The 23740-nt window shown below is 44.4% G+C and overlaps 1 protein-coding gene across 1 annotated transcript in view; it reads right to left on the reverse strand.

The window, feature by feature from the left end:
* LOC310815035 (voltage-gated inwardly rectifying potassium channel KCNH7-like) overlaps nt 1-23740 on the reverse strand; it is a gene marked incomplete at both ends in the record, with an annotated part of 48803 nt that overhangs the window by 12510 nt on the left and 12553 nt on the right. The window contains 9 exons of the mRNA XM_083684643.1: nt 226-478; nt 2858-3057; nt 3505-3904; nt 7902-8327; nt 12557-12774; nt 13773-13796; nt 14888-14908; nt 16502-16981; nt 21920-22075. Of these exons, the coding sequence (XP_083540769.1) occupies nt 226-478; nt 2858-3057; nt 3505-3904; nt 7902-8327; nt 12557-12774; nt 13773-13796; nt 14888-14908; nt 16502-16981; nt 21920-22075 (2178 nt within the window). The remainder of the gene's footprint in view (nt 1-225; nt 479-2857; nt 3058-3504; nt 3905-7901; nt 8328-12556; nt 12775-13772; nt 13797-14887; nt 14909-16501; nt 16982-21919; nt 22076-23740) is intronic.

Here is a 23740-nt window from a genome sequence, read left to right on the forward strand (position 1 = left end):
TTGAGAGTGCACTTTCATAGCCACGATGTTTCCTGTGAAACACAACACATATTTGTCAGTGTGTATGTGTAGTATATGTGGGGCATGACGGAATATTCTAGTTCTGAAATGAAAGAGGATTCAAACGGAGTTTACAGTACCATGAGAATTCATTGGTATAAATGAACGATGTGAAACAAGGGGGCGGTTGCCACAAGCTGACACAGTGGAAATAAGAGTGTGTACCCAAAATTGCTACCACGATGTCATCCTTGAGGATTTCAATGGATCCGCGTGAGAGGAAGTAGAGGGCAGTGAGCACGTCCCCAGAGTGGACCAGGGTGTCTCCAGGTGGAGCGTGGGTGGTCTTGAACCTCATAGCCAGTGCCCTCAGACAGCCCTTGGTTGCCCCGCGGAAGGCCTTGCAATCCTGCAGCAGACTCTGGTTGAGGTGGAGGCAGATGTCCGCCTGGAGGCACTCTGGGAAACCCTTCAGGACCTGGGCGTAAAACACAGGGCCAAAGCAGAAAGGGGGATCAGACACAACTTTGTAGAGGTATGTTAATACAGCAATTACTACTGTGATGTCTAATCACAGTACATGTCTTTGGGTCTGGGTTTGGTTTGGATATGTTGGCCAGATTGATCAGAATTTCAGGAAGATTTGATACAATTGCCATTTGTGTTTTTTCCTTCTTCTCGAAACCTATCCTGTGCAGTAGAAATAGACTGCATCCTCATTCATTATACATGGAACTGTTCTTTGGTACTTAAGTGCATCTTTCAGTAGCTTTCAAACTGAATAATTAGCAGACGGGGGTAAACAGACGGAAATCTGCACACTACGATAACAAGACACAACAAACTAACATGTAAACAATCATTTTCCAATCATGAAGAGAACACTGTACACAGCAGATTGTGCTCTTAAGAATGGGATTTACGTGTCATGTATTGGAATAGCAAAAGTCATATTTGAATTAAAAGCGAAGATAAATTAATGCAGCACTTTGTACATTTACATATTAAATGTAAACTCATAAATGTAGTCATAGCTCAAAATAGTGCTGCAGACAATATGAATTACCACCAGAGAGATACAATATTACTTGTTTATCTGACTTCATATCTTAAGTGTGTGTGTGTAACCTCAGACAATAAGAAAATACTTACCTCAAAACTGAATTAACCTGCCAGGACTTTAAGAATACAAAGTATAACCATTACTAATTTACTACTTGCCCAAATTCAAATCCGTTCACAGGGGGAATGGCATCTGGTGCAGTATGTTCCTTTCATAGTAGTTCTACTGAAATTCTTCTGATTACCAATATAATCATATTGACCCCATAACAAAAGACAAGGAAAACAACTCATACAACAGTAGCGTAACTGTTTAAAACTACAAACAGAGGGTCACATTTTGAACTACAGTTTGACAATATTACAGAGAGTGGAGGGTAAGGAAAAGCTTCAAGGACACACAAGGGAAGACACTTGTCACATGAAATAGAATATTACTTGTCTATTCTACCATATCCAAATGAACAACAGTGTTTTTCCAAATCTGGACTAAACTGGTTTTCTGAAACTAGAAGCTATTTTTGATGGGAGAAAAACAAGAGATATCAGAAGATTTGGAAAAGGAAAGGTTGAACAACATTTGGCAAGTGCAGGTGCCTTTTGCGGAGCATGTGGCCAAGCCTCCCACGGAAGGGGAAACCTGCCAGTGCCCAGCTAGACTGCACCGCTCCCATTGGCGTGGCTGGCTCTGTCTCTGGTCGCTACCATATGAAAATGATGGGATCGTGTTTGAATACACAGATTTCATGCAAAAGCGACCTTGTGGCCAGCCACATGCAAGTCAATCTGTGATCTACAACATCAAAATGGCCTGCTACAAGAGATCAGGGTTAACTACGAGCCAGCATGCACTGAGGTGTTAGTCTACTACATAGGACACAGGCCACCTGTGTATTTACAGGACTATTTACGGTGTAACCTTGTGTATTCATTTGTATAAATTGTTCAAAAACTTACTAGGAAAGCATGCCCTTTAAATCAACATGCGTTTCTCTGGACTATGTATGATGACAATGTTGTCCATTAAAATGGTTTTCGATAAATGTATATTCTGATTTCTAATAGTGAACATAGCTGAGGTCTATGATTGACAGCATTCTACATTAGCATTAGAAATAACTAGATGAGGGTCTACTGAGGGACAGATAGGAACATTCTATCGTTTAACATATGTACCTCCTGATCTTACCAGAGTGGTGAAGTCATTCCATTTGACATGAGGCAGACATGGAAAAGACAAGTTTTTTTATAAGTACAAATGAACAAAATATTTTTGAGAAAAGCCAGTTGTACTATATTGTCTATCTATATACAGTATCAATGGCTTTCATCCTTCTGTGATACTCAGGATTTGCATACAGTAGTAGTGCAATCATGGTACAACCATGGGGTAAGATCCACGTCTTGTTTAACCTCAGCAAAAAACATTGAAAAGCTTCACAGATGAAACGCATAAAGGGAGAAACACAGCAATGGAGTCAAAACTGCATCGTAAACCTGTGGCTGACCAGTAACGATGTGAGTGTGTAATACTGCACCTATCACAAAACGATTTCCTGATTCACTTTACAAGATATGACATTCTGCATCTGAACTTAAAACCATCACCTCTAAATCATGTGGAGACAAAGCCACTAAAGACCCCCCCCCTAAGTTAATGAACTCTACATCTAAAAGAGAGAGTAAGGAGTCTTGCTTTAACCCAAGTCTCCCTTCTATGTTTTATGAACACCTGGCTGAGTTACAGTACACTCTCTGTTTCTAAACACACATATCGGCACACACACGTCCTTACCATGTTCATGTCGATGCCGTTTGTGTACGTCCAGGCGTGTTGGAAGTACTCCTCCAGGCGCTGACGGAGTGGGTTGGGGATCTGGTGGAAGCGGATGAACTCCTTCACACGGAGCATCTGGAGGTGGTAGCGCGCCGTACCGGAGTACAACCGCTGGATGATGGCCGACACGTTACCAAAGATGCTGGCGTACATGAGGGCTGTGAGGGGAGAACCACACAAAACGGCATAACATCTTCCATCATGTACTGTATGTGTCTGGAAAGGGCTGTTTCAGGCCACTGAGAAGGGCTATATTCCAATACAATGTATTACTGCATATGGATATTACTAATACAGAAATGTATTCATCTCAAAACCATAATTTATCATGAATGCGAATCTCAATTAACTGCATAAAGCATAGTAACAGTAGTGGTAATAGTAGTAGTAGTAGTGATAGTACTGTAGTGGTAGTGGTAGTATTGATAGTGATATAGTAGAAGTAGTGATAGTAATATAGTAGTAGTAGTAGTATTGATAGTAATAGTAGAAGCAGTAGCAGGGATTCATCTCAATGTGAAAACAGCTAGAAATCCACTACATACTGTATGATCCACCAGTTCCTAACAGTTGAACTCAGTTGACCAGACAAGCTGTACACTCACAGCCGATGAGCATGACGCAGATGGAGAAAATCTTCTCAGAGTTGGTGTTGGGGGAGACGTTCCCGAAGCCCACGCTGGTCAGGCTGCTGAAGGTGAAGTATAGGGCTGTCACGTACTTGTCCTTGATGGACGGGCCCGAGCTGGGGTCGCTGTAGTTGTACCTCTTCCCAATGGACACGCCCAGGTTGTCCAGCCAGCCAATCTTGTGCTCCAGGTAGGGCTTCTCCACGTTGCCGATGGCGTACCAGATGCAGGCCAGCCAATGGGCGATGAGGGCGAAGATGCACATGAGGAGCATGAGAACGGCGGCGCCATACTCGGAGTAGCGGTCCAGCTTGCGGGCCACACGCACCAATCGCAGTAGTCTGGCTGTCTTCAGCAGGCCAATCAGAGTGGTGGTCTGGGGGGCGCACACAAGCAAACAGAGCTCCTATTGGCTGGGCCTTGAGAGTTACAGCACAAATGTGCTACCTAATATCTAAACGACTTAGCAATTGATTGGATGCATCACAGCAGAAAGCTAGACATTTTAATCACCAGACAGCCAGGACTGTGGTTGGTACATGAGCTATTTGCTCTGGATTGAGTGCTAGGGTTAGGGTTAAGGTTAGGGGAAAGGTTAGGTTGAGGGTGAAAATCAGGATGAGTGATGATAATCGCATTTGTGGTTAGAAAGCGCCTGGTCTATTTCTGAGTCGTGTCTTAAGCCTGGCAAGTGAGTGTGGACACAAAACACTACCCTCTCTAGGACGGCCAATATTAGATATTGACAATGATGAGATTCTCTATCAGTCATTTCCATTGTTGCTGTCTTGCCAAACATGACAGACAATGGAACTGGCCTCTCGTCAAAATAGACACAGATAAAACAAATACATCATTTCAGTCACTGATTTCAATGGGGCAACAGTGAGTACATGAAAGGATTGTGGTAAAAAAACAAAAAAAAGTTGAAAGAGTGATAGCGTAGATCTAAACACTAATTTCTTGGATCCTATATGACAGAACCTCCAAAGCTTTCAGCCAGCCAGCCTAAAAACAAACACAGTGCCCGTGCGACTCCTCCGCCTTCTGTTCAGTTTAATTTAAACAGCCGTAATCCTGGCATCTTTTCCGATTTTCGGGGCCTGGCTAAATCAACACGGCTCGAAGAAAGAAAAACAACTACAGCTATGAGATGAGTCCCCATCTATTTGTACAAGCAGGGCTTGTAAACATAATAAGTGAGTCTTAGGGAACGCTAATGGTTTGTTCAACATCTCATCAGAGTCCTTTCCTGGGGGAAATCATAGCGTTCTGCGGGGGTGACTACACGTCCATTGCATCTGTGTTCACTTGTTTGCGCGGGGTGCTAGCTCGTTTACAGGTGAGACTCCATTTGACAGTGGCTGCTCCTTGTATTAGGGATGGGGGGATGATTTATGAGCTGAAATGTACCTCTCTACACAGGGGAGAGTCGGCTCCGCTGAGAGACATGGCAGACCGATCCACCATTGCTCTGATGGCTCCATTTAAACATGCCCACCCTCCCGATCTCCCCCCCTAGATCACAGATAATATCTACAGACAGATAATATCCATAGCAAAGCTCTCAGGCAGCTCGACAGGGAGGAGGAATCTGAATTAGAAATGTGAACATATTTTTGACTTTGCTCTGGCAATCTGCTACTGATGTTCAAAGGGTGCTGTACTGTAGTCACATGGGTGTAGGATTGATTGAAACCCTAGCTTAAGTCTGAGGTGTTTCAGTTTAAGCTTCTCTAAATTACATGCATCCAGGGAGAGCTAGCCATCTGCCCCGTAGCTTTCAAGGCATGCTTGTCCACTTTAAAAAAAAAAAAACACACACAAGGGCTGGTGTTTAACCCTGGCCATTGCATTTAATCCTATAGGCTTATCATATCCCCATTTGTTTGATACATGGCCTCCTGTGGAACATACTGCCTGCAAACTGGATATCTGTTCGCATTCCATCCCAAGTCACACCAGGATAAAAGTGAGTTTGTGTGGGCTGCTTTTGCTCGATTTTTATTTAGCTTCCTCCCTCTCCTTTGTTCAACATAGCGTCCGTGCTGCAGGTAACAAGATGAGATAGTCTCAGTGTTGCTGTACACTGCAGTGGACTGTCTTCACCAAGGGTAGACAGTGTAAGGGAATGATGCACTTGCGACGCCACTGTGTTTGATACAGTCGATGGGTAGCTGAGAGAATGTCATATGAAAGGAGTTGCAATACAGCTGTCACATAAGTCTTATGCTCATGTTCCTTGGTACCTTTTCGGAGAATTGGGTATGGGAGACAATCAGATTGGTCATTAGCTGCTGTATACATTTACGTTACGTTATCTATGGCATTTAGCAGACGCCTTTATCTAAAGCGACTTACAGCAAATACATTTGTTTAAGTAAGTGAATCATCTATCCAACAGTCATCATAAGATAAAGTCATCAATGCTCAGACCAGGGGCCATTGGCAGTCACAATACTAGAAGAAGATTATTATTATTTTTTTTTAACAGGAGAAAAACTTGTACAGGGGGGTAGTGGGGGTGAAGAGGTTTCAAGGGTTGGGGTTAGGGTTAGTACAGGGGGGTAGTGGGGGTGAAGAGGTCTTTAGGAGGGACTGTTAAGATGTAGCCTGAAGAGATGGGTTTTCAATCTACGGCGGAAGATTGGTAGTGACTCTGCAGTCATGACAGCAGTGGGAAGCTCATTCCACCAGCGGGGCGCCAGGACAGTGAAAAGCCGTGACCGAGTAGTGCGGCTGCTGCATCCACGCGGTGCCAGGCAGCCAGCCGAGGTGGAAGAGCGGAGTGATCATGCAGGGGTTTGGGGGCTAACCATTGCTTGCAAGTAGGGAGGGGCTGTTCCCTTTGCCGCCCGGTGGACGAGCACCAGGGTCTTGAATCTGATACGAGCTGTATAGTTATGCTGTGCTATAGGTATCCTGCATAAGATGATGTCATGTTGAGCCTGCTCTGCAATGTATAGGACATTGATGGAAACACAAGAAAACACATATCACGATTATGAAGGCTTCTACACTACAGTATGGTGCCTGCAGATAGAATCAGCAGAACAAGATGTATTAGGGATGGCAGTTAGTGTCCTTGAAGACCAGCTACTTATCTGTTTCATGGTATTATATTCAGAATCCTGAAGGAGATTTCAATGTCTCACATTTGTAATGACCTCCTGCAGCTCAGGTACTGTATCTCATATTATTATAGCTGGTTTCCAGGCAACCTGTAGATTGTTTTGAAATGATCCTCCTGAGATTAAAAATAGTCACATACTGTACTGTAATCTCACTGTACTGTACTGTAGTCATAAATAGTAAGTAACGCACTTAAAATAGAGACCGAAATAGGATATTCACATCATTCTCAGATTCACAACAAATCATGGTAATTTGCATAATGCTTCAAGCCAAAAATAACACGATGACACTTTCTAAACATCAAAGTGTCAACATGTTATTTTTGGCTCTAAGCATTATGCCCACTTTGTGTGTTAAATGAACCATTTTGTAGTGTTCTCTCGCTGGTTGTCGGAGAATTTCAACACTACATGTCTGAGGGAACGCACTCTGCCCTGGCATACTCAGTTGTCTTTTCCACTCCCTGTCCCTGCCACTCACTGACAACCCCAGAGAGAGGGGCAATCACTGAACAACACACCTAATGGTAAATAATGACTCGACAATCTCTGACTCTGACACTCGGCCTCTCCGTACACATGGTCATTTGTCATTTTGCTGGAGCCATGTCTTTTTTTGAGGACGGGGGTTACATCATGTACTGTACCCTGTCAAGCATTGTGATGTGCCAGCAGAGACATATTCTCTCTCTCTCTCTCTCTCTCCGTTTCTATCTCTTTCACACTTTTCTCTCTCTCTTTTATTTTCTAGCTCCCTCTATCCCTCTCTCCCATTATACCTCTGCTCATCTCTCTCCTTTCTTTTTCTGTCAACCCCACCCTATTTCTCCCTCTCTCTCTCTCTCTCTCTCTCTCTCTCTCCTTCTGCCTCTCTCTCCCTTTACCTCCCTCTGCCTCCTTCTCCCTCTCTCCCTCCCTCTCTCTCTCTCCTCTCAGCGTTAATCAACTTAGGCAAGTTATCCTCCTCTATCCTCTTTGTATTTTGTTCCATAAAACAACAAGGAAACACGATTTGGTACGCAGTGCCATTTGGAAGGCTGAGGCTTTTCAACTGTTCTAGGATTCCCCAGGCTCTTTAACACACAGAGGAGACAAAATCACATGTGACAACAAGAGGCGTCAAACTAATTCAAACGCTCCGGAAAAACGAGCAAACTAGTTGCACCATCTCATGCCGTCAGAGCAGGGCCTGAAGCAACGTAACATGTGCCTGTGTTTTTTTAAACCCCCCCCCCTTACTTCATCTGATCCTGACCCGAAGATAAGCAGGTCAAACGGGATGGCGGCCACCATGTCGATAAGAAACCAGCCTTTGAAGTAGTGGATGGCGATCTTAGCCGGGTGGCTGACCACCTCCTCGTTGAGGTTGACGTAGGTGGTGCGGAAGTTGATGAGGATGTCCACGATGAACATGATGTCCACCATGAGGTCCACCACGTTGAGGGGGCTGCAGGAGTAGCCGCACTCCCGCCTCTTCTGCTCCTCCAGGTCGTTGAGGAGGAAGGCGGCGGAGTAGGGGGTGAAGATGGCCGTGTAGATGACCAGCAGGAGGATGAGCCAGTCCCATACAGCCTTGAAGGGACTGTAGTGGAGGATGGTGAACTTGTCCATGCGCGGGGTCTGGAGCTTGTACTCTGGGAGAACGTCTGCTCCGAGGGACAGCACCTGACACCAAGAACGAGGACGGTTAGAGGGAAGAGACTTACTGTGACAACAGGAAATAATGATAATAGAAATAATAATACTACGGTTTATTTGTAAAGCGCTTTTCATTTGTACATTCTCATTTACATTTACATTTATGGCATTTATCAGACACCTTTATCCAAAGCGATTTACAACAAATACATTTTTTTAAGTAAGTGAATCATCTATCCATCAGTCATCGTAAGAAAAAGTAATTAATGCTCAGACCAGGGGCCATAGGCAGTCACAATGTAGACGAAGGATTCTCAAAGGGCATACAATTGAGAGGAAATACAGCTAGGCCCAATGTGCTGTGACGCAATGCAGTATACTGTTTGTTGTGGCAAATGACTCTAAAATGACTCGAAATAAATCCTGAGGGAATTCCTGAAGAAAACATGATGACAAAGTACATGATGATATGTAAGTATAGCATTTACTGTAAAAGCCACTATGCTTATTGACATTTAAAAGTAGTGGGAATATTATTGAAAACCACTGTATGTGGCTATGGTACAAACAAATCCTTGATATACAGCTGAAAACACATTAAGGTCAACATCACCAACTTGCCCCTCATGAGTAATGTTCCTCTAGGCGGCTCTACTGTACATTCCTGCTGTATAAACCACCAATGTTCTCTGGAATCCCATACATTCTTTATGAGCAGCGCACTAAGTATTAAACACAGCTACATTCCCAGAGAAAATCAATGTGGAAAGATTTAGATGGAAAAGGACAGCAGTTTAGCCACTATACAGTAAGTAACTATCACCTTTCTGTGTTGCCACATAAATTGAAATTAAGTAAAATCCCCAACTGGAATATATCCTTCTTAGGGTACTGTAGAAGGAAGGTTATTTGAGACACAGGCTTCTGCGTCATATCTCAACAACTGTATTCTAGTTACAGCATGTCCCTGGATAACTTTTAACATCAGTATTACTGCAGTGTCACACACCATTTGGACTAAGAGTCTCAATGACACCAAGGTAATTATCGTCGCAGGCGGTTGATGTATTCATTCATCTGCAGCTGACACTTCAATAGCAGGGAATTTCTGTCTGGGGCTCGCATGGCTGATTATCACAGAGACGAAAGAGGGAGAGAGAGACAGGTAAAGTGCCTCACCCCAAGGGCATAGAAGCAATTACTGTGGCACAGCGTAGGAGAGGAGAATGAGCCATTGGAGTGCCCTGAAATGAAGGCTCCATTTTGGCTCCCTTCACCACCCACCTCAAGCGGCCCTGCCCTGCCAGGGATTGCCACAGCAACTGCTGTGATTGAGTGGGAAGGAGGGCAGGGCTTAAGTGTTAATAATTTAATTGGTTATTAGAGGCTCCTGTCCCCTAGGTGAGAGCAGGTTGATGGTCTGACCCTCCAATATAGCCTGCCCTTTATAGGAAATCACAAAACAAAGGGCAGGGAGAGAGTCTTTTATTATTCATATGTCCAGCTTAACTTCATTAAAGGTCTTAGCAGATTAGGGTTTTTTTCATATTGTACTTTGGACAAGAAACCATAAGTCCAAGGTAGTTTCATCTCTGCTAATATGGAACTTTGGGAATCTTCATGAAATTCAGAGTGAGATAGTCAGGGCCGCAAATATCCTTCATCTGGGTAGCAACAACTAGGACAGATGACTACCACCTTACTACTACTACCTCTGGCACGTCTGATCACATTTAGAAATACTGTACTGCACTTGGGTTTGGAAGTTGTTCTTCACATATGAGTATGCCCTAATGAGCTGTCGTTGCCGAAATGGTGATTTTATTATTTGAAGTATATGAGATTTAGAGCCACTGTATGCCCCATGTCTCTTCATGTTTTACAAGCTGGCAGTCTATCAGGCAGATGTTTGTGGTCACATCTCATAAGGTGCTTGGCAGAGCAAACGCTATCACGCAACATAATATGGCCTGCTCTCTTGACACATATCACCTACCTCTGTAGGCAGATACAAGCCAATGATCAGGCTGCATGTAACCTTCTGTGGGAAACTGTCCCTAGGTCTGCTGGGATGCCTGGGAGGAGTCCATTGGCAAACGGACAGCTCGGTTGAGCATGTCGCCTCTCCCAATCTGTTACTAAATAAATGATCTCGACTTAATTATTTAACACACCTACTGGAGTTGTCTGCCTTCATGTAAATGAACTCTCTCTTCTTATACAGGAGACAATGGAAGGCTCAATTGGTTCCGGGCTTGGGCTCGAACGCTACGCAAATGAGAGCTCCTTTCTCCTGCTCGTCTTCTTGATTTGTGTTTTCGGTGTCTTGTCACGTGGCGTACCGCATGCGTCGATATAAGAACACATGCTGACCTCAAACTGCCATCCATGTGCATGACTACAGTTTCATGTCCTCACTGTGGGTGCGGCATTTAAAAAAAAAAAAAAAAAAAAAAAAAAAAAAAAAACTCAAACGATCCTCACAGACTTGGAAACAATAAACCAGCACGTGCGCTGACGGCCAACCTCGACCTACCGCACAGACGGGCTAGGAGCTGCCTACTGTAGGTCAAGCTTCCATCTGTTTTTCTGTGGTCGTTGTGTGTCTGGGGGGAGGGGAGTACGTGTCTATTCTGCAGGGTTGCGCACGTCTCTCCATCAACAGGAGAGAGCATTGGTCTCTAGACATCTGCTGGTACACTGTGAGCCTCACAGCCAGGCAGCTGGGAGATGGAACAGTGAGCAGGCGCAGGAGCCCAGGGGCCCCCATTACCAAACAAACAAATATACCATAATAAAGAAACGCATGTCTCCAACCCTCTGCTTTTGATATGAGTTGATGAGGATAACTAAGGTCTGTACAACATGCCATCTGCTCAATAAATTAACAGCAGGTCTTTCAAAGCATGAAAAGGTTGATGTAAAAAAATCTAATAATAAATAAATAAATAAATGGAGAATCAAAATGAGCCCTATACTCTATGACATTGGGATGCTGAGTTAACAAGCTCTGTTTTCCTGCATCGTTAAGACAACCGTTTGACAATATCCAGTCAGACAATCCTTACATTGTTGATCCGATGACCCATGAAGGAACCACTTTGTCTGGGAGCCACAATGTGAGTTCACTATAAGAGTAATCTTGGAACCCAGAATCTCATCTCTCGATAGTTGTCAGTGAGTCTCCACCCCCTACATTTTATTGCTGAGCTGCTCGCAATGGCCCTCCCTTTCGCCCTGCCCTCTGATTACAACCCAACTTGCACGCATTGCACAAAATGAAAACATAGAGTTAGAAGCACGCACCCACACACCCACGCACACCCACACACACACCCACACACACACACACACACACACCCACACCCACACCCACACACCCACACTCCCTCTCTCTCCAGGCACACACACACACACACACACACACTCTCTCTCTCTCTCTCTCTCACACACACACACACACGCACACACAATAATGTCCTTTAAATCAGAGGATGCACTTAGCCCCGATGACAACAATTGGCTTATAGGAAAAGAAATCCCTGTGGTTCCTGGAGCGGAGGAAGCACATTAGCAGTGAGGGAGCCATCCCCTCTATCCTGGACAAAGAAGCCGTGGCTAGGGGCTAAAAGGTCACCCAGCTCCCCTGCAGTAAGACACGCTCAACAGGGCAGGCTGGAAGGTGAAGAGGAAGGTGAGAATGACCCCTAACCTTGGTGTAACTTTAGAGGGTGCCTGAGCTCTATCTCTGTCTGGCCAGGGTAAGAGTATCCCTCCTGAATCCTGGCTGGTGATAGAAACCCACACTGTTTTACCTATTCATCCGCCTTCAACTCATCATCCGGGCCAATTTAAGACAACAACAACAACAGGACAGAATGTACCACCTCAATGTCCTGAGCACCCAATCTGGATGTATCGTGTGTGTATGCGTGAGCTAAGTGGTTATACATGATCCCTACATCTAAATCAATGATCTCTACATCAAGACCAGTGACAAATCAGGTGATAATTGAGTCATGGGGGGAAACCCAATCTGCGAGAGATAAAGACAAGTCTTAATCATGAATAGTGTGTTTTCACCACCCGTCTATTCAACTGTGGTGTCATTTGAATCTATGGAAGGATTCTAACTCAAACTGGACACAAACTGAGTTTAGTTAATTTGGGACACATCCAGTGTATTAAAAACACTGGCCGTGCAACTAAATAAAGCTTAAACAACCTGACTTCAGTGACCTTTGGTGACCTCTTACCTGTGTGACCTTGTCCGTCACATTGTGCGATCGGTCTTTGATGACTGATGGGGCGATGATGGTTTTCTCTGAGGACGGAGGAGAGGGGCACTTCTTCTCGTTGTTGGCCTCTGAGAAGTTGAGCGTGATGAGGGGGATCTTGTTGATGGTGCTGTACTTGTTGAGGTTGGAGTCTGAGTTGGAGCCCAGAAGACTGGATTTGATCTGGTTGAAGGGGCCTGGAGACACGGAAGGGAGGGAGGAATTTGGCTATGGATGGAGCTGCTAAAACAATGATCCAGGACTGGGGTCAGTTCCATTTCAATTCAGTCAATTCTGAAAATGAGCTGAAATTCCAGATCAAGAATCGAAAGATTCTCACTGGAGGTACAGTACACGTTAAGTAAACGTTAAATGGGAATTTCAATTCATCTACATTCATCTAGAATTCACTGGAATAAAAAGGAATTGAGTTATACAGTCCAGGAATATTTGTTAGCTAAAATGAGACCTGAGGTAGGTTTATTGACAGTAGACAGTAGGAGGACTGTCTTAGCACCAGTGTACAGTACATGGGCTTGGTGTGACAGGGTGAGAATGGAACTGGTCTTGGTCTTCAGTGAATTGCTGAGACAAGACAAGTAATCGGTCACAACACAACAGTAGAAATACAACACATACTGTGCACAAAAAACCCACAAACTCTTGACCCTAAACTTGACACTAGTACTTTACCTTCACTTCAACTTCTCTGGCAATTGATTCCACAAAAAACAAGGAAGTTAAATGAATACTTATGGAAATCTCATTATTCTATAAGTGTTTTCAAAGTAATGATATCAAATGGACATTGGCATCCACAAACCATACGCGACTGTATGCACTACATGGCCAGGGATGATATCCAAAATGAACCTTTTACTCCCACATGTAAATTTACCACATGTAAATACACACGACAACGCAATAAAACCGCACCATGTCGACCGACAACACACATACAGTTGTGGGGATGACCGTGGAATTGTGAAAAAGAGAGAACTGCCGCTTCAGTAACAAGAGCCGATGAAACCATTTTCCTTTTCACAAACGGCCGTGACGAAATACAGTACAGAGGATCACATAAAACCAAAGACAGGTAGATTGGGAAGACGCATGCGCAGCTTAAATGCATGCTCCTACTGTACGCATATATACACAGTCAAACAGAGACATCAAGGAAAAGCTCAAGCCGTACCCCCAGCCATCCAGGAGCGAGACACTAGTGAGCCGGGAGAGAGAGAGAGGGTAAAGAGGGGTGTAAAGAGGATGTGAGCCAGAGGATGCAAGGACGGGCAAATGTGAGGAGAATTCTACAGCCGCTTGTTGAGAGTGCCATGTCTGAGTTAGCATCACACTTAGTCACAAATGGGGATGTGTTATGTCGATGGGCCTGTGGGATCCAGTGAAAGTGCCGTTATTTGTAGAGGCGAAACACAGAATCACTCTCTAAGCTCCGAGGTCTATCTGAGGGCTAGTGGGTTAAAAAAACGAACATTTTGGTTTAGGTGATAGCTCACTCCAAAATCTAAAAAAACATGTTAATTTGAGGCATGTAGCTGGATTTAGACATTTGAAGTCTGAAAGCATTTGACAGTTTGATTTTTGGAGCAAACTGTCTGTTTAATAAGGATCATTAGAGGCTCCTCCAAGCCACTCCAGGTTGAGTGGAGTATTGAGCCAAGTTGCACTTGAAAGCAGACTAATGAAGGGTATTTTATCAGATAAAAGTAAAGCAATTTAATTCTCTGACAGACAAAAATCCTAGGATACACCTAAGATGCTTTCAGGTATTCTATCGATGAAGTAGAATAAGTGTTGAAAAGTTTGATGCTGTTATATAGTGTTCCACGTGCTGTGAGAATAGTGTGTTTAACTCATGAAGTCGTCATGAAGCTGAATGACTTTCCAGTCAAGAGGAGACAAAATGTATCACGTTATTCAAGCAAACAAACAAATGTCATATGCTTTCTTTCCCCATTCACTATATGAAATGATGACAGGAATACTCTGATTGTGGTAGGTATATGGAACTACAGGTAGCAGCCTAGCAGGCATTAAAACTGTTAATGAAGTTGAATTTAGTTCATTTCATGCAGACACATGGGAGGTCAGTAGTATAATTTTGCTTTGCAGCTCTGCATCATGCCATGTTAGTATATACTGTCGCATTCTCATAGGCATTCATTCATATACAGCTACATATCAGTCCAGCATTTGCATTCAACATAGACTTCTGTTGACAGGCATTGAGGTACCCATGCAGGCAGCAAACACGCCATACATTCCTTGGTCGTGCCACACCGTTGTTACCTTTCAGATTGCGACCATTGTCTGCGATCGCGGCATCATAGTGTTGAAGAAACGAGAGAGGAGGGAGGGAGGGAGGGAGGGAGGAGGAGGAGGAGGGGGTGGGGGTGGGGGGGGTGATGAGAGAGAGGAAATTCCAGATTCTAGTGTTGATGGATGATGGACCCACATAACACCCCTTCGCCACCCCATGAACAATTCATTATCATGAAGTAGACGTATTACTCTGTCACCCGCGGGGGCTATTTGAATGAGGATGAATGCAGATGATATGGTGTAGGGATAGATGGATTGGCTTGGGGAAGGAGACAAGGGCAGTCTGGGCTGTAGTCTCATACTAAATACGGGTGACAAAGGTGATCCGTGATTCAGTGTCAGGAAAAAAGTTGTGGTGGCTTTGACTGAGGATATATATGCTATAGAGTTGCCCTCTACCACTGATCCAAGGTGTCCAGAGTTTCTACCTCCCCAATTTCTACCTCCCCAATTACTTCCGCAAAAGAGCACCGCGCACCACTAAAACTATGACCTTTTGGGTGTCACCGCAAAGTGGGTCTGCCCCGAACAACACAAACTTTGCACCAATATACAGTAGGTGGGGCAGTAAATGGAAATGTCAGTGGCCTTCGAAGGGGAGTTTGCAAACACCTATGACGTTCTGCGTTCATTAATTACTAATAGGCCCAAATAGACACTCAATTGATCATGATGGGCACAGCAGTTGTCGCCTGTCTGGGATAATTCCTCCTACCATCAGTACATCCTCTATAAATATGTGGAAGTATGCCTGGTGTATATTCTCGCATTATTCCATTGATCGCCTCCGCTATCTGTGCCAATTACTAATTAAATCATGGAACCATGCGTGTCTTTGATAGGGTATAAAATCAAATAGGAGAATATCATCATCACTATTAAGATATTGTATACTGTAGTTTTTAAGAAAATATGCTTATAGCCTACCTACTTCATAGTAAATACGTTTGGAGAGCCTTTACGCATCAGCTAAAAATATGGTTGATGAAAGTTGTCAAATTCCACTTCATCAATCCATGGTAATATTCACAGGGGAACATAATATAAATTAGCATAAACTCACATTGCGAGAGATAAAGGAAAATTGCCTCTATATTTAGCTGATGCACATGATTAAAAACATGGGAAAAGTCCTGACAGGTTCATTAAACAGTTACAGCATTTGGAGACTCGCAGCAGGATGAACATGGTGTGCCAGCGCAGGCTTGTTGATTGCTTAGATTATGATATCATAGACACTTCAATTCGTGGTTAAATTTGTTGCCTACAACTGTAAGCATTGACATTTTATTTGGCATATCCATTCCAACATTTGCAGTGAAATCAATGATTGGCGAGGACAACAAACATCTTCTTATTATATTTAATTCTTCCTGCCCACTCCTTGCCAGAGACCTGCCCTCCGCTTCTACGCTAACTGAAACTTTGCGCAACGACATAACGGATTTAGCGGCAATGTTGTTGCAAATTTGTCTTAAAGTATTCTAGTAGTCTCATAGGTATTCTGATACTAGATCTGTGTGTTTGGGAGGAGAGCGGTGATTCTGAGGATGGAGGTGATGGTGACTGACTACTACATACCTTCACTGGCGTGGCGGTCCCTGAAGGCCATCTTGGAGTTGGAGCCAAAGCCCTCCATGTCCTGGACGGAGGAGGCTCTCCGGATGCTACACATACTCTCCCTGGATGCGGTGGGGGTCAGGCCAGGGATGGAGGGGTCTAGGGCCTGGGTCTGGGTCTGGGTCTGGGATTGGGACTCTGGGACTGTACCCTGCTCCGGGTACAGTCTGTCCCAGGGTCCCTTGGGTGAGGAGTGATCTAGGGGACCGGACACAGGGGTGGAACAGTGGCTGGGGCCAATGAGAGCCCGCGTGTCATTGGCGTACGTGGGGCTGCAGCTCTCCCGGGTGGGCAGTTGGAAGTCACGGGTGGCCACCGACTCGTCGCTGCGGCGGGGCGAGTCGATCATGACGGCGTCAGGGTCCTCCTGAGGAAGAGACTGCTTGCTGATGCCCAAGAGGTGTAAGGCCGGGAGACGGAAACGGAAAAACCTTCCCTTCCCTAGGAGAGAGAGAGAGAGAGAGAGAGAGAGAGAGAGAGAGAGAGAGAGAGAGAGAGTTGGGAACTGTTGGGATTTCAACTTCAATTTCCCCATACAGTATCTTTTCCTGTTTTAAAACTATTAGAAAGATGTGAGTTGCTTTCAACAGTTACATCAACCTAGTTTCAGGTGTTTTGGAGGGATAAAGACAATCTCCCTTCCCAGAATGGATCAGTATCCCCCATTACAGTACATGGGGAACTCATGATAGAGTTATGGAGTGTTTTGTAGAGAAAACAGTTGGATTGACGTTGCCTGGGCTGACCTTGTTGGTGTGTTCTTAAATGCTGTGCTTGGAAAACTCTTATGCTTGGTTCCCAGCTCACTCCCCTGATAACAAGCAGTCAGTGGCAATATTGCTCAAAAGCTTGCCAACACAGTTATTTAAAAAAACTGTGAGATCAAAATAAATGCCCCATCATCCCTGCGGCTTATCTTCAATCTTCAGCCCTTTTCAATTATTCACAAATGGATGTTTGATAAAATATATGGTAGCAATAACACATTGCGGATGCACATAAGAGATTGAATTAGAGCAGGTTTGGAGTGATGGATAGCCCAGGAGAGAAGAGAAAGGGGACATCCTAGTGATAATGATATTCATGATGGAGCTGTCAATGTATCGTGAGGACTACTTTAAGAATACTAAGAGGTCTGTGAAGTAGTAGTGCACACACGCGCATGCACGCACACACACACGCACACAAACAGACAAACACACACACGCATGCATGCACACATGCACGCACAAAACAAATACATTCGTACACATAGAACCTATGGAGCAAAAGCTGATTAACAATTTTAGCAACTCACACAAGTTCCAGGAGACTGAATACAGATAATAAAGACAAAGGCTATGAACTATGAACAACCCCTACCCACACTAGAACAACCTCCTTAGAAGCTTCTGGCTCAGTTAGCCTGAATGTTTCTTCTACATTGCATTACACACGCTTTTGTCTGGTGCCATTTCAGTCATAATAAGACTACCGGAATGGTGAAGTTGGATTGCAGAGGAACACCACGGGGAGTCGAATTGATGTTTGACAACGCTCGGTAGGGGATTGCATTTTGTCTTGTGCTTGAGGCTCATCTTCTTGCGGTGACATTGACGAGAGACACAAACCTAATTTTAGATACCATTACATGTCCTCTTGGGTCAGTAGCTCTGAGCGTGATACATTTACACACCAGTCAAATCCAGACAACAACACAAAAAGAGGCAGTTTTAAGTTGCTTTAAATACTTCACGTCCAGTCCCGGGGAGCCAGAGAACTGCATATTTTTTGGCACTGACCCAATACATAATACCCAATACAATAATCATGCCCTTGTTAGTACCGGACTAGAATACAACGTGCAACTCTATGAGTCCTAGGAACTGGAGTTGAGAAACCCTGGTTTTAACCACTGCCGAATTCCAAGAAAAGACCTAGTTATCATGACATCCATGTCGACCGACACAAAAAGACAACACATCTACCTCATGATAAACTGCCTACGAGGAAGGAAAGAGAGATGAGCGACAGAGCCGTTCATTTCCCTCGTTAAACTGCCTGTCGAATTATGGCATATCCAAAAGCAGAAACATCCCACACGGAGAATCTTTTAATTGGATAGCAAATGAACCTTGCTTTCGGAAAATATGTCAGAGCGCTTGAGAAAAACCTTTCGCTGTTACTATTTTTAATGGTGACATTGGCAGTGCTTCTCGTGGCTGTGTTACCCTTTGAGCTCGCTGAGCGCGGTGCTCTCTCGGCAAACACTCGCGCCAGCGGATTATACAGCCGGCGGATGCACAACAGCTCCCGTTGCTATGATACCAGATAGTAATATTTGCATTGAATATTAATTGGATCTGTGATCCCCCCCCCCCCCCTGGTCACTGGAGTGAAATGTGACTTGGACTGATTTGGTTGTGGTGGAAAGAGAGGAGGGGAAACCGGGGGATGTGGCTCCATCCTCACTGAGGGAATAGAAAAAAAAAGGCTTTATTATTTCTCTCCCCAAACTCAGATTTTGCTGACAATGGTTGGAGGAGAATATAATGTGCAGCTGTGCAGTTTTGGTGTTCATCTGTAGCCTCATTGGCATCACTTTCTCCATATACTCTTCGAACACCCAGCTTCCTTTCTCCACATACAGTTTTCATCATCCCAACTGTTCACAGCACCACTCTCTACCTCACCTGGGGAAAATACATATTTAAAAGATCAGAACAACTGTGATTTAGCTTGCCTTGCATGCAGAGTTTGCACTTTTGGGGGACTATTCCATTCGTTCCACTCTGCCTCACAAGCTCAATCCCTAAGCTCACCCTTAGTATTTGAAATAGTTGGTATTTTGCCCTGGTCTGCTTTCCAACCACAGCTGACCTCAGTAACAGCTCTCTATCTCCAAACATGGTGCTGGTGCATGGGTTGGGATTCAGGGCTCAGCAGAGCGAGTGGCTACATGCTTTAGTGTGTGAGCACAGGAGTGACCAGCTATACCCGGTCTGCTACACGATTGTCATGGCAACACGGCTTGACACCTTTTTTTTTTTACATTTACATTTATTGCATTTAGCAGACGCCTTTATCGAAAGCGACCTACGACATATACATTTGTCTAAGTAAGTGAATCATCTATCCATCAGTCATCATAAGAAAAAAGGAATCTATGCAAGGACCTGGGGCTATTGGCAGTCACAATGCTAGAAGAAGGAAGAATTACTTTTATTAATTTATTTACAGGAGAGAAACGTGTACAGGGGGTAGTGGGGATGAAGAGGTGTTTAGGAGGGACAGTTAAGAGATGGGTCTTCAATCTAAGATAGGTAGTGAACACTGTGACACTTAATGTAGTATATCATATATATATAACTGTGAATCTGTAAAGAAAATCTCTATGCAACAATGCTTCCTTGCAAAAATCACCGTGTTTAATAATCACTGATGTTTTCGGTCAAGAGACCTTCTTCAAAGTGTAAATGAGCATATCAAACTGTAAAATGCCAATTCAGTGTCAATGTCATCTTTGTGACTGACACAGGCTTTCAGTGTTACCAGAATACCGGCCATGTGAAAAGTGTGTGTCCTCTTCCTAATATGTGAAAGGCACTACTAGGTTGTCACGTGGTTGTGGCGCTAACGTAATCACCAATCCTATACCACCACTCATCTCAAGAGCCAGCGGAGACATTCCCTCGACATCCCCAGCCTTAGGATACAAAGCAAGAGACGGGCAGTGGGCAATAAACCTAAACCTAATGCCTCTCAAGCATGGATCATCAATGCAATTAATGTCTCAGAAGCATCGTTTCCATCCAGCAACCCCCTGATCAAAACAAAACAGGGAAAACAGAGAAGGGAAAAAGGAGAGGCATGGTTTATGGTGAAGCCGCAAAGGCAATGTTTAAAAGCAGCACCTAATGCATGGCTGAGCACCCCCTGTAGGATTGAGCTAATGAGATACTAAATCATTCCTCTTTCATTCCTCTCCACAGTACAATTCCATTCCCTCACAGAGTCCAAGCTCACGCTCCTACAGCATATGTTTGCATTGAGTTGGATGTACAGTACAGTATTGTACATGTAAGCATGTTTCTGCATGGTGGCACTTTGTTAAAATGGAGTCTTTAATTATGCAGTGGCATGAGTCATGACCTCCATCTGTCTGCTAGTGGGAAAAAAAGGGAAAACAATAAGTGGGAGAAAAAAGGGAAAACAACAAAAAGAAGGGAAAAAAAGAACACTGTCCTGAACGGCAAAATGCAAAATTCAATGCCCCTTCAGTGTTATTCAGTTCCACGGAGGCTGCACAGGAGACGCCTGCATAGTGAAAACAGAGCCGCTGTATCCATCCGAGAATCGACCTTGTAAATGAATCTGTCTGACAGCAGCATTCACAATGACTGCTGTTTCGATATTCAGATAGGCATGAATAGTCTTTTAATCATGAGCCATTCAATTACGAGGATTGCCCCGGCCCACGCTTTGGTGGAGACCTCTTGAAAAGCCAGGAGGGAGACCCTTATCAGTGACACACACGCAGGTAAACACACGAGCAGGCGGGCACACACCCACACATGCAGGCATACACACACACGCACACACACACACACACACACACACACACACACACACACACACACACACACACACACACACAGTCACTCACTGAGACACCAAAGCCTGTGAGGGCCTCCCATCCAATTACTGTGATCTGGGGGTTGACCTCATGTACAGCGAGGGCCGCTTTACATGTCACTGCCAGATGAGGAAGCACTGAGAGCAGGCACAGCACCAGTGGGGAGTATTAGAGAGACAGCTTTGGGAAGCAGAGACATGGCTTATTTGGTGTATAGTTCATTAGGTCACCAAGGCAGTATGCTGATGGTTGGGAAGGATCCTGGGATGACGGCAGAGCAAGAGGGAATTCCCATGCCCCAAGACTGCTGACACATGGCTCCCTCTCTCCTGTATTTTAGCATGTTTACATAATAATAATCATAATCATAATCATTATCATAATCATAATCATATACAGACTATTCTACACCCGTTTGTGTTCCATTTAGAACCCTATGTGGAAAAGGTTCAACATAGAACAACATGGAACCCAAAAGGGTTCTTCAAAGGGTGCCCCTACAGGGAGAAATGAAGAACCCGTTTTTTTGGTACTCACTAGAACTTCTAAGTGCAGGGCTATTACACTCAACTTAAAACAGCTACCTGGTGTACTGCTGAAGAACCCTGAACAACTACTGCAGGGTTTTATTTAACTTAAGCCGGAATTAAAACCGAATTGAGTCTTTGTTTCTAAACTGCTAATCATGAACACACCATTTACTCTGAAACCAGGAAGCATATATATATGAGTGAGAGGGAGAGTCTTATGTCCGTTGTACTCACGTGGTTCAGCTTTGGCAGGGGGCGTGTGGTTGAGCCTCTGCAGGGAGTCGCTGCTGCCCTCCTCCAGCACGTAGTCAAAGTTGAGGATGAACATCATTACCATGCCCTCCTCGTTCTTCACTGGGATGATGTGGGTGTTGCACAGGAAGTCCGAGCCTACAAGACAGGAAAACAGTCACGCACAGGGGTTGTTGAGTTTCTTCCTCCGGAGCCCGAGGAAGCCCTTAAAGACGCCAACGCCGTTTGAGTCGGATCCATGGTTGTGCTCGGGCTCAGCGGTTTGGGTCTGCTGTGGTGGCGTTTAGAGGGTGTGTGACAGAGTTGAGATGGTAAACTCACTCCTCAAGATGAAACACACCCTCCCGCGCCACTGAACTGCTAGCATTTCAGTCGTGTAGCGGGTTCACATTGGGTAACACGTGTGTTGGAAATACAGAGGACACAGGTTCAAACTTGCGGGAGCTCAGAGTGCGAGAAAGCAATATTGATGCCTGTTCTACACAGATAACGTGCAGTGACATTGAATGAGCAGTGCTACAGTACATGAACGCTATGAATTATTATCATCAGTGCGCTACGATCATCAATACTGTGAGTAAATCATAGTCATATCCTAAATGATCTTCATAGCTTAATGCATTACGCCTCAGTCTCTGCCCCTCTTTTGATGAGTCGCCAATCGAACAACGCCCAAAATTATGGTGGTAATAACAATTATGGTTGACTGGAATGATACTAATCCCTCACTCATTAAGTTATCACTGGGAGGGAAACCAATGAGACGATGTTGCTGCTAATGCTTAATTAACATGCCTTAATGTTCCCCATTAATCAACGGACAGCATTACACCCCCTCCTTATTTACTGGCAGTCACTGTGACCAGGATGTGAACCGGACATTTTTGGATCAACTTTATCGACAGCCTTACTTATATTACTGTTAGGGCTGTCAAACGATTAAACAAATTAATCGAGTTAATCTCGTGGTTTGCTGTGATTGATCACAAATTAGCCGCAATGTCTGTTCGGTTAAATGTAGCCCTAATTAAAGATTTTCATTAAACATCGTACATCGGGTTGTAGATGTCATATAAAGGGTCAAAATGATCTTCATAACATCTAATAACATTTTCTCAGCCAAGAACAACTTAGCCAGGTGTGATGAAAGTCTCTGCAGCTCTGTACCTGGTTAAATAAAGTGAAATGTAATAAATAAATACAAAATATTCTCACAAAATGTTGAGACACTTCCACTTCCAAAACACTTCCATGTTTCTATTGAATTACTGCACAATAGAACTTGACTAACTGTCACATCTCTTCAACCTATGACAGGATCCTTAAACAGATCCCCATTAATAATGGAGATGAGTGAAGTCATTACTGGGATTGCTGATGCAGGCTAATGTTTTATATATAGACCATACGCATCTCTTAAAAACCTTCCCTCTCACTTGCCGTTCAATGTCGTGCTGTCACCAGGTGTCTATTAATAGCTCGCCGCGGACAAGAGCCCACAAGGCAAGTAGCCCTCAGCATGCACACACACACGCACACGCACACGCACACGCACACACACACACACACACACACATAATCAGCCATGCCATTAATTAAATGAATGTTCCACCATTCACATCCAGTCACTGTCCCTACGCCCATCACTGTCCCTGTTCCTGTCCCTACGCCCATCACTGTCCCTGTTCCTGTCCCTATGTCCATCACTGTCCCTGTTCCTGTCCCAACGCCCATCACTGTCCCTGTTCCTGTCCCTACGCCCATCACTGTCCCTGTTCCTGTCCCTACGTCCATCACTGTCCC

This window comes from Argentina silus (genome assembly GCF_951799395.1).
Source record: "Argentina silus genome assembly, chromosome: 14".
NCBI lineage: Eukaryota > Metazoa > Chordata > Actinopteri > Argentiniformes > Argentinidae > Argentina > Argentina silus.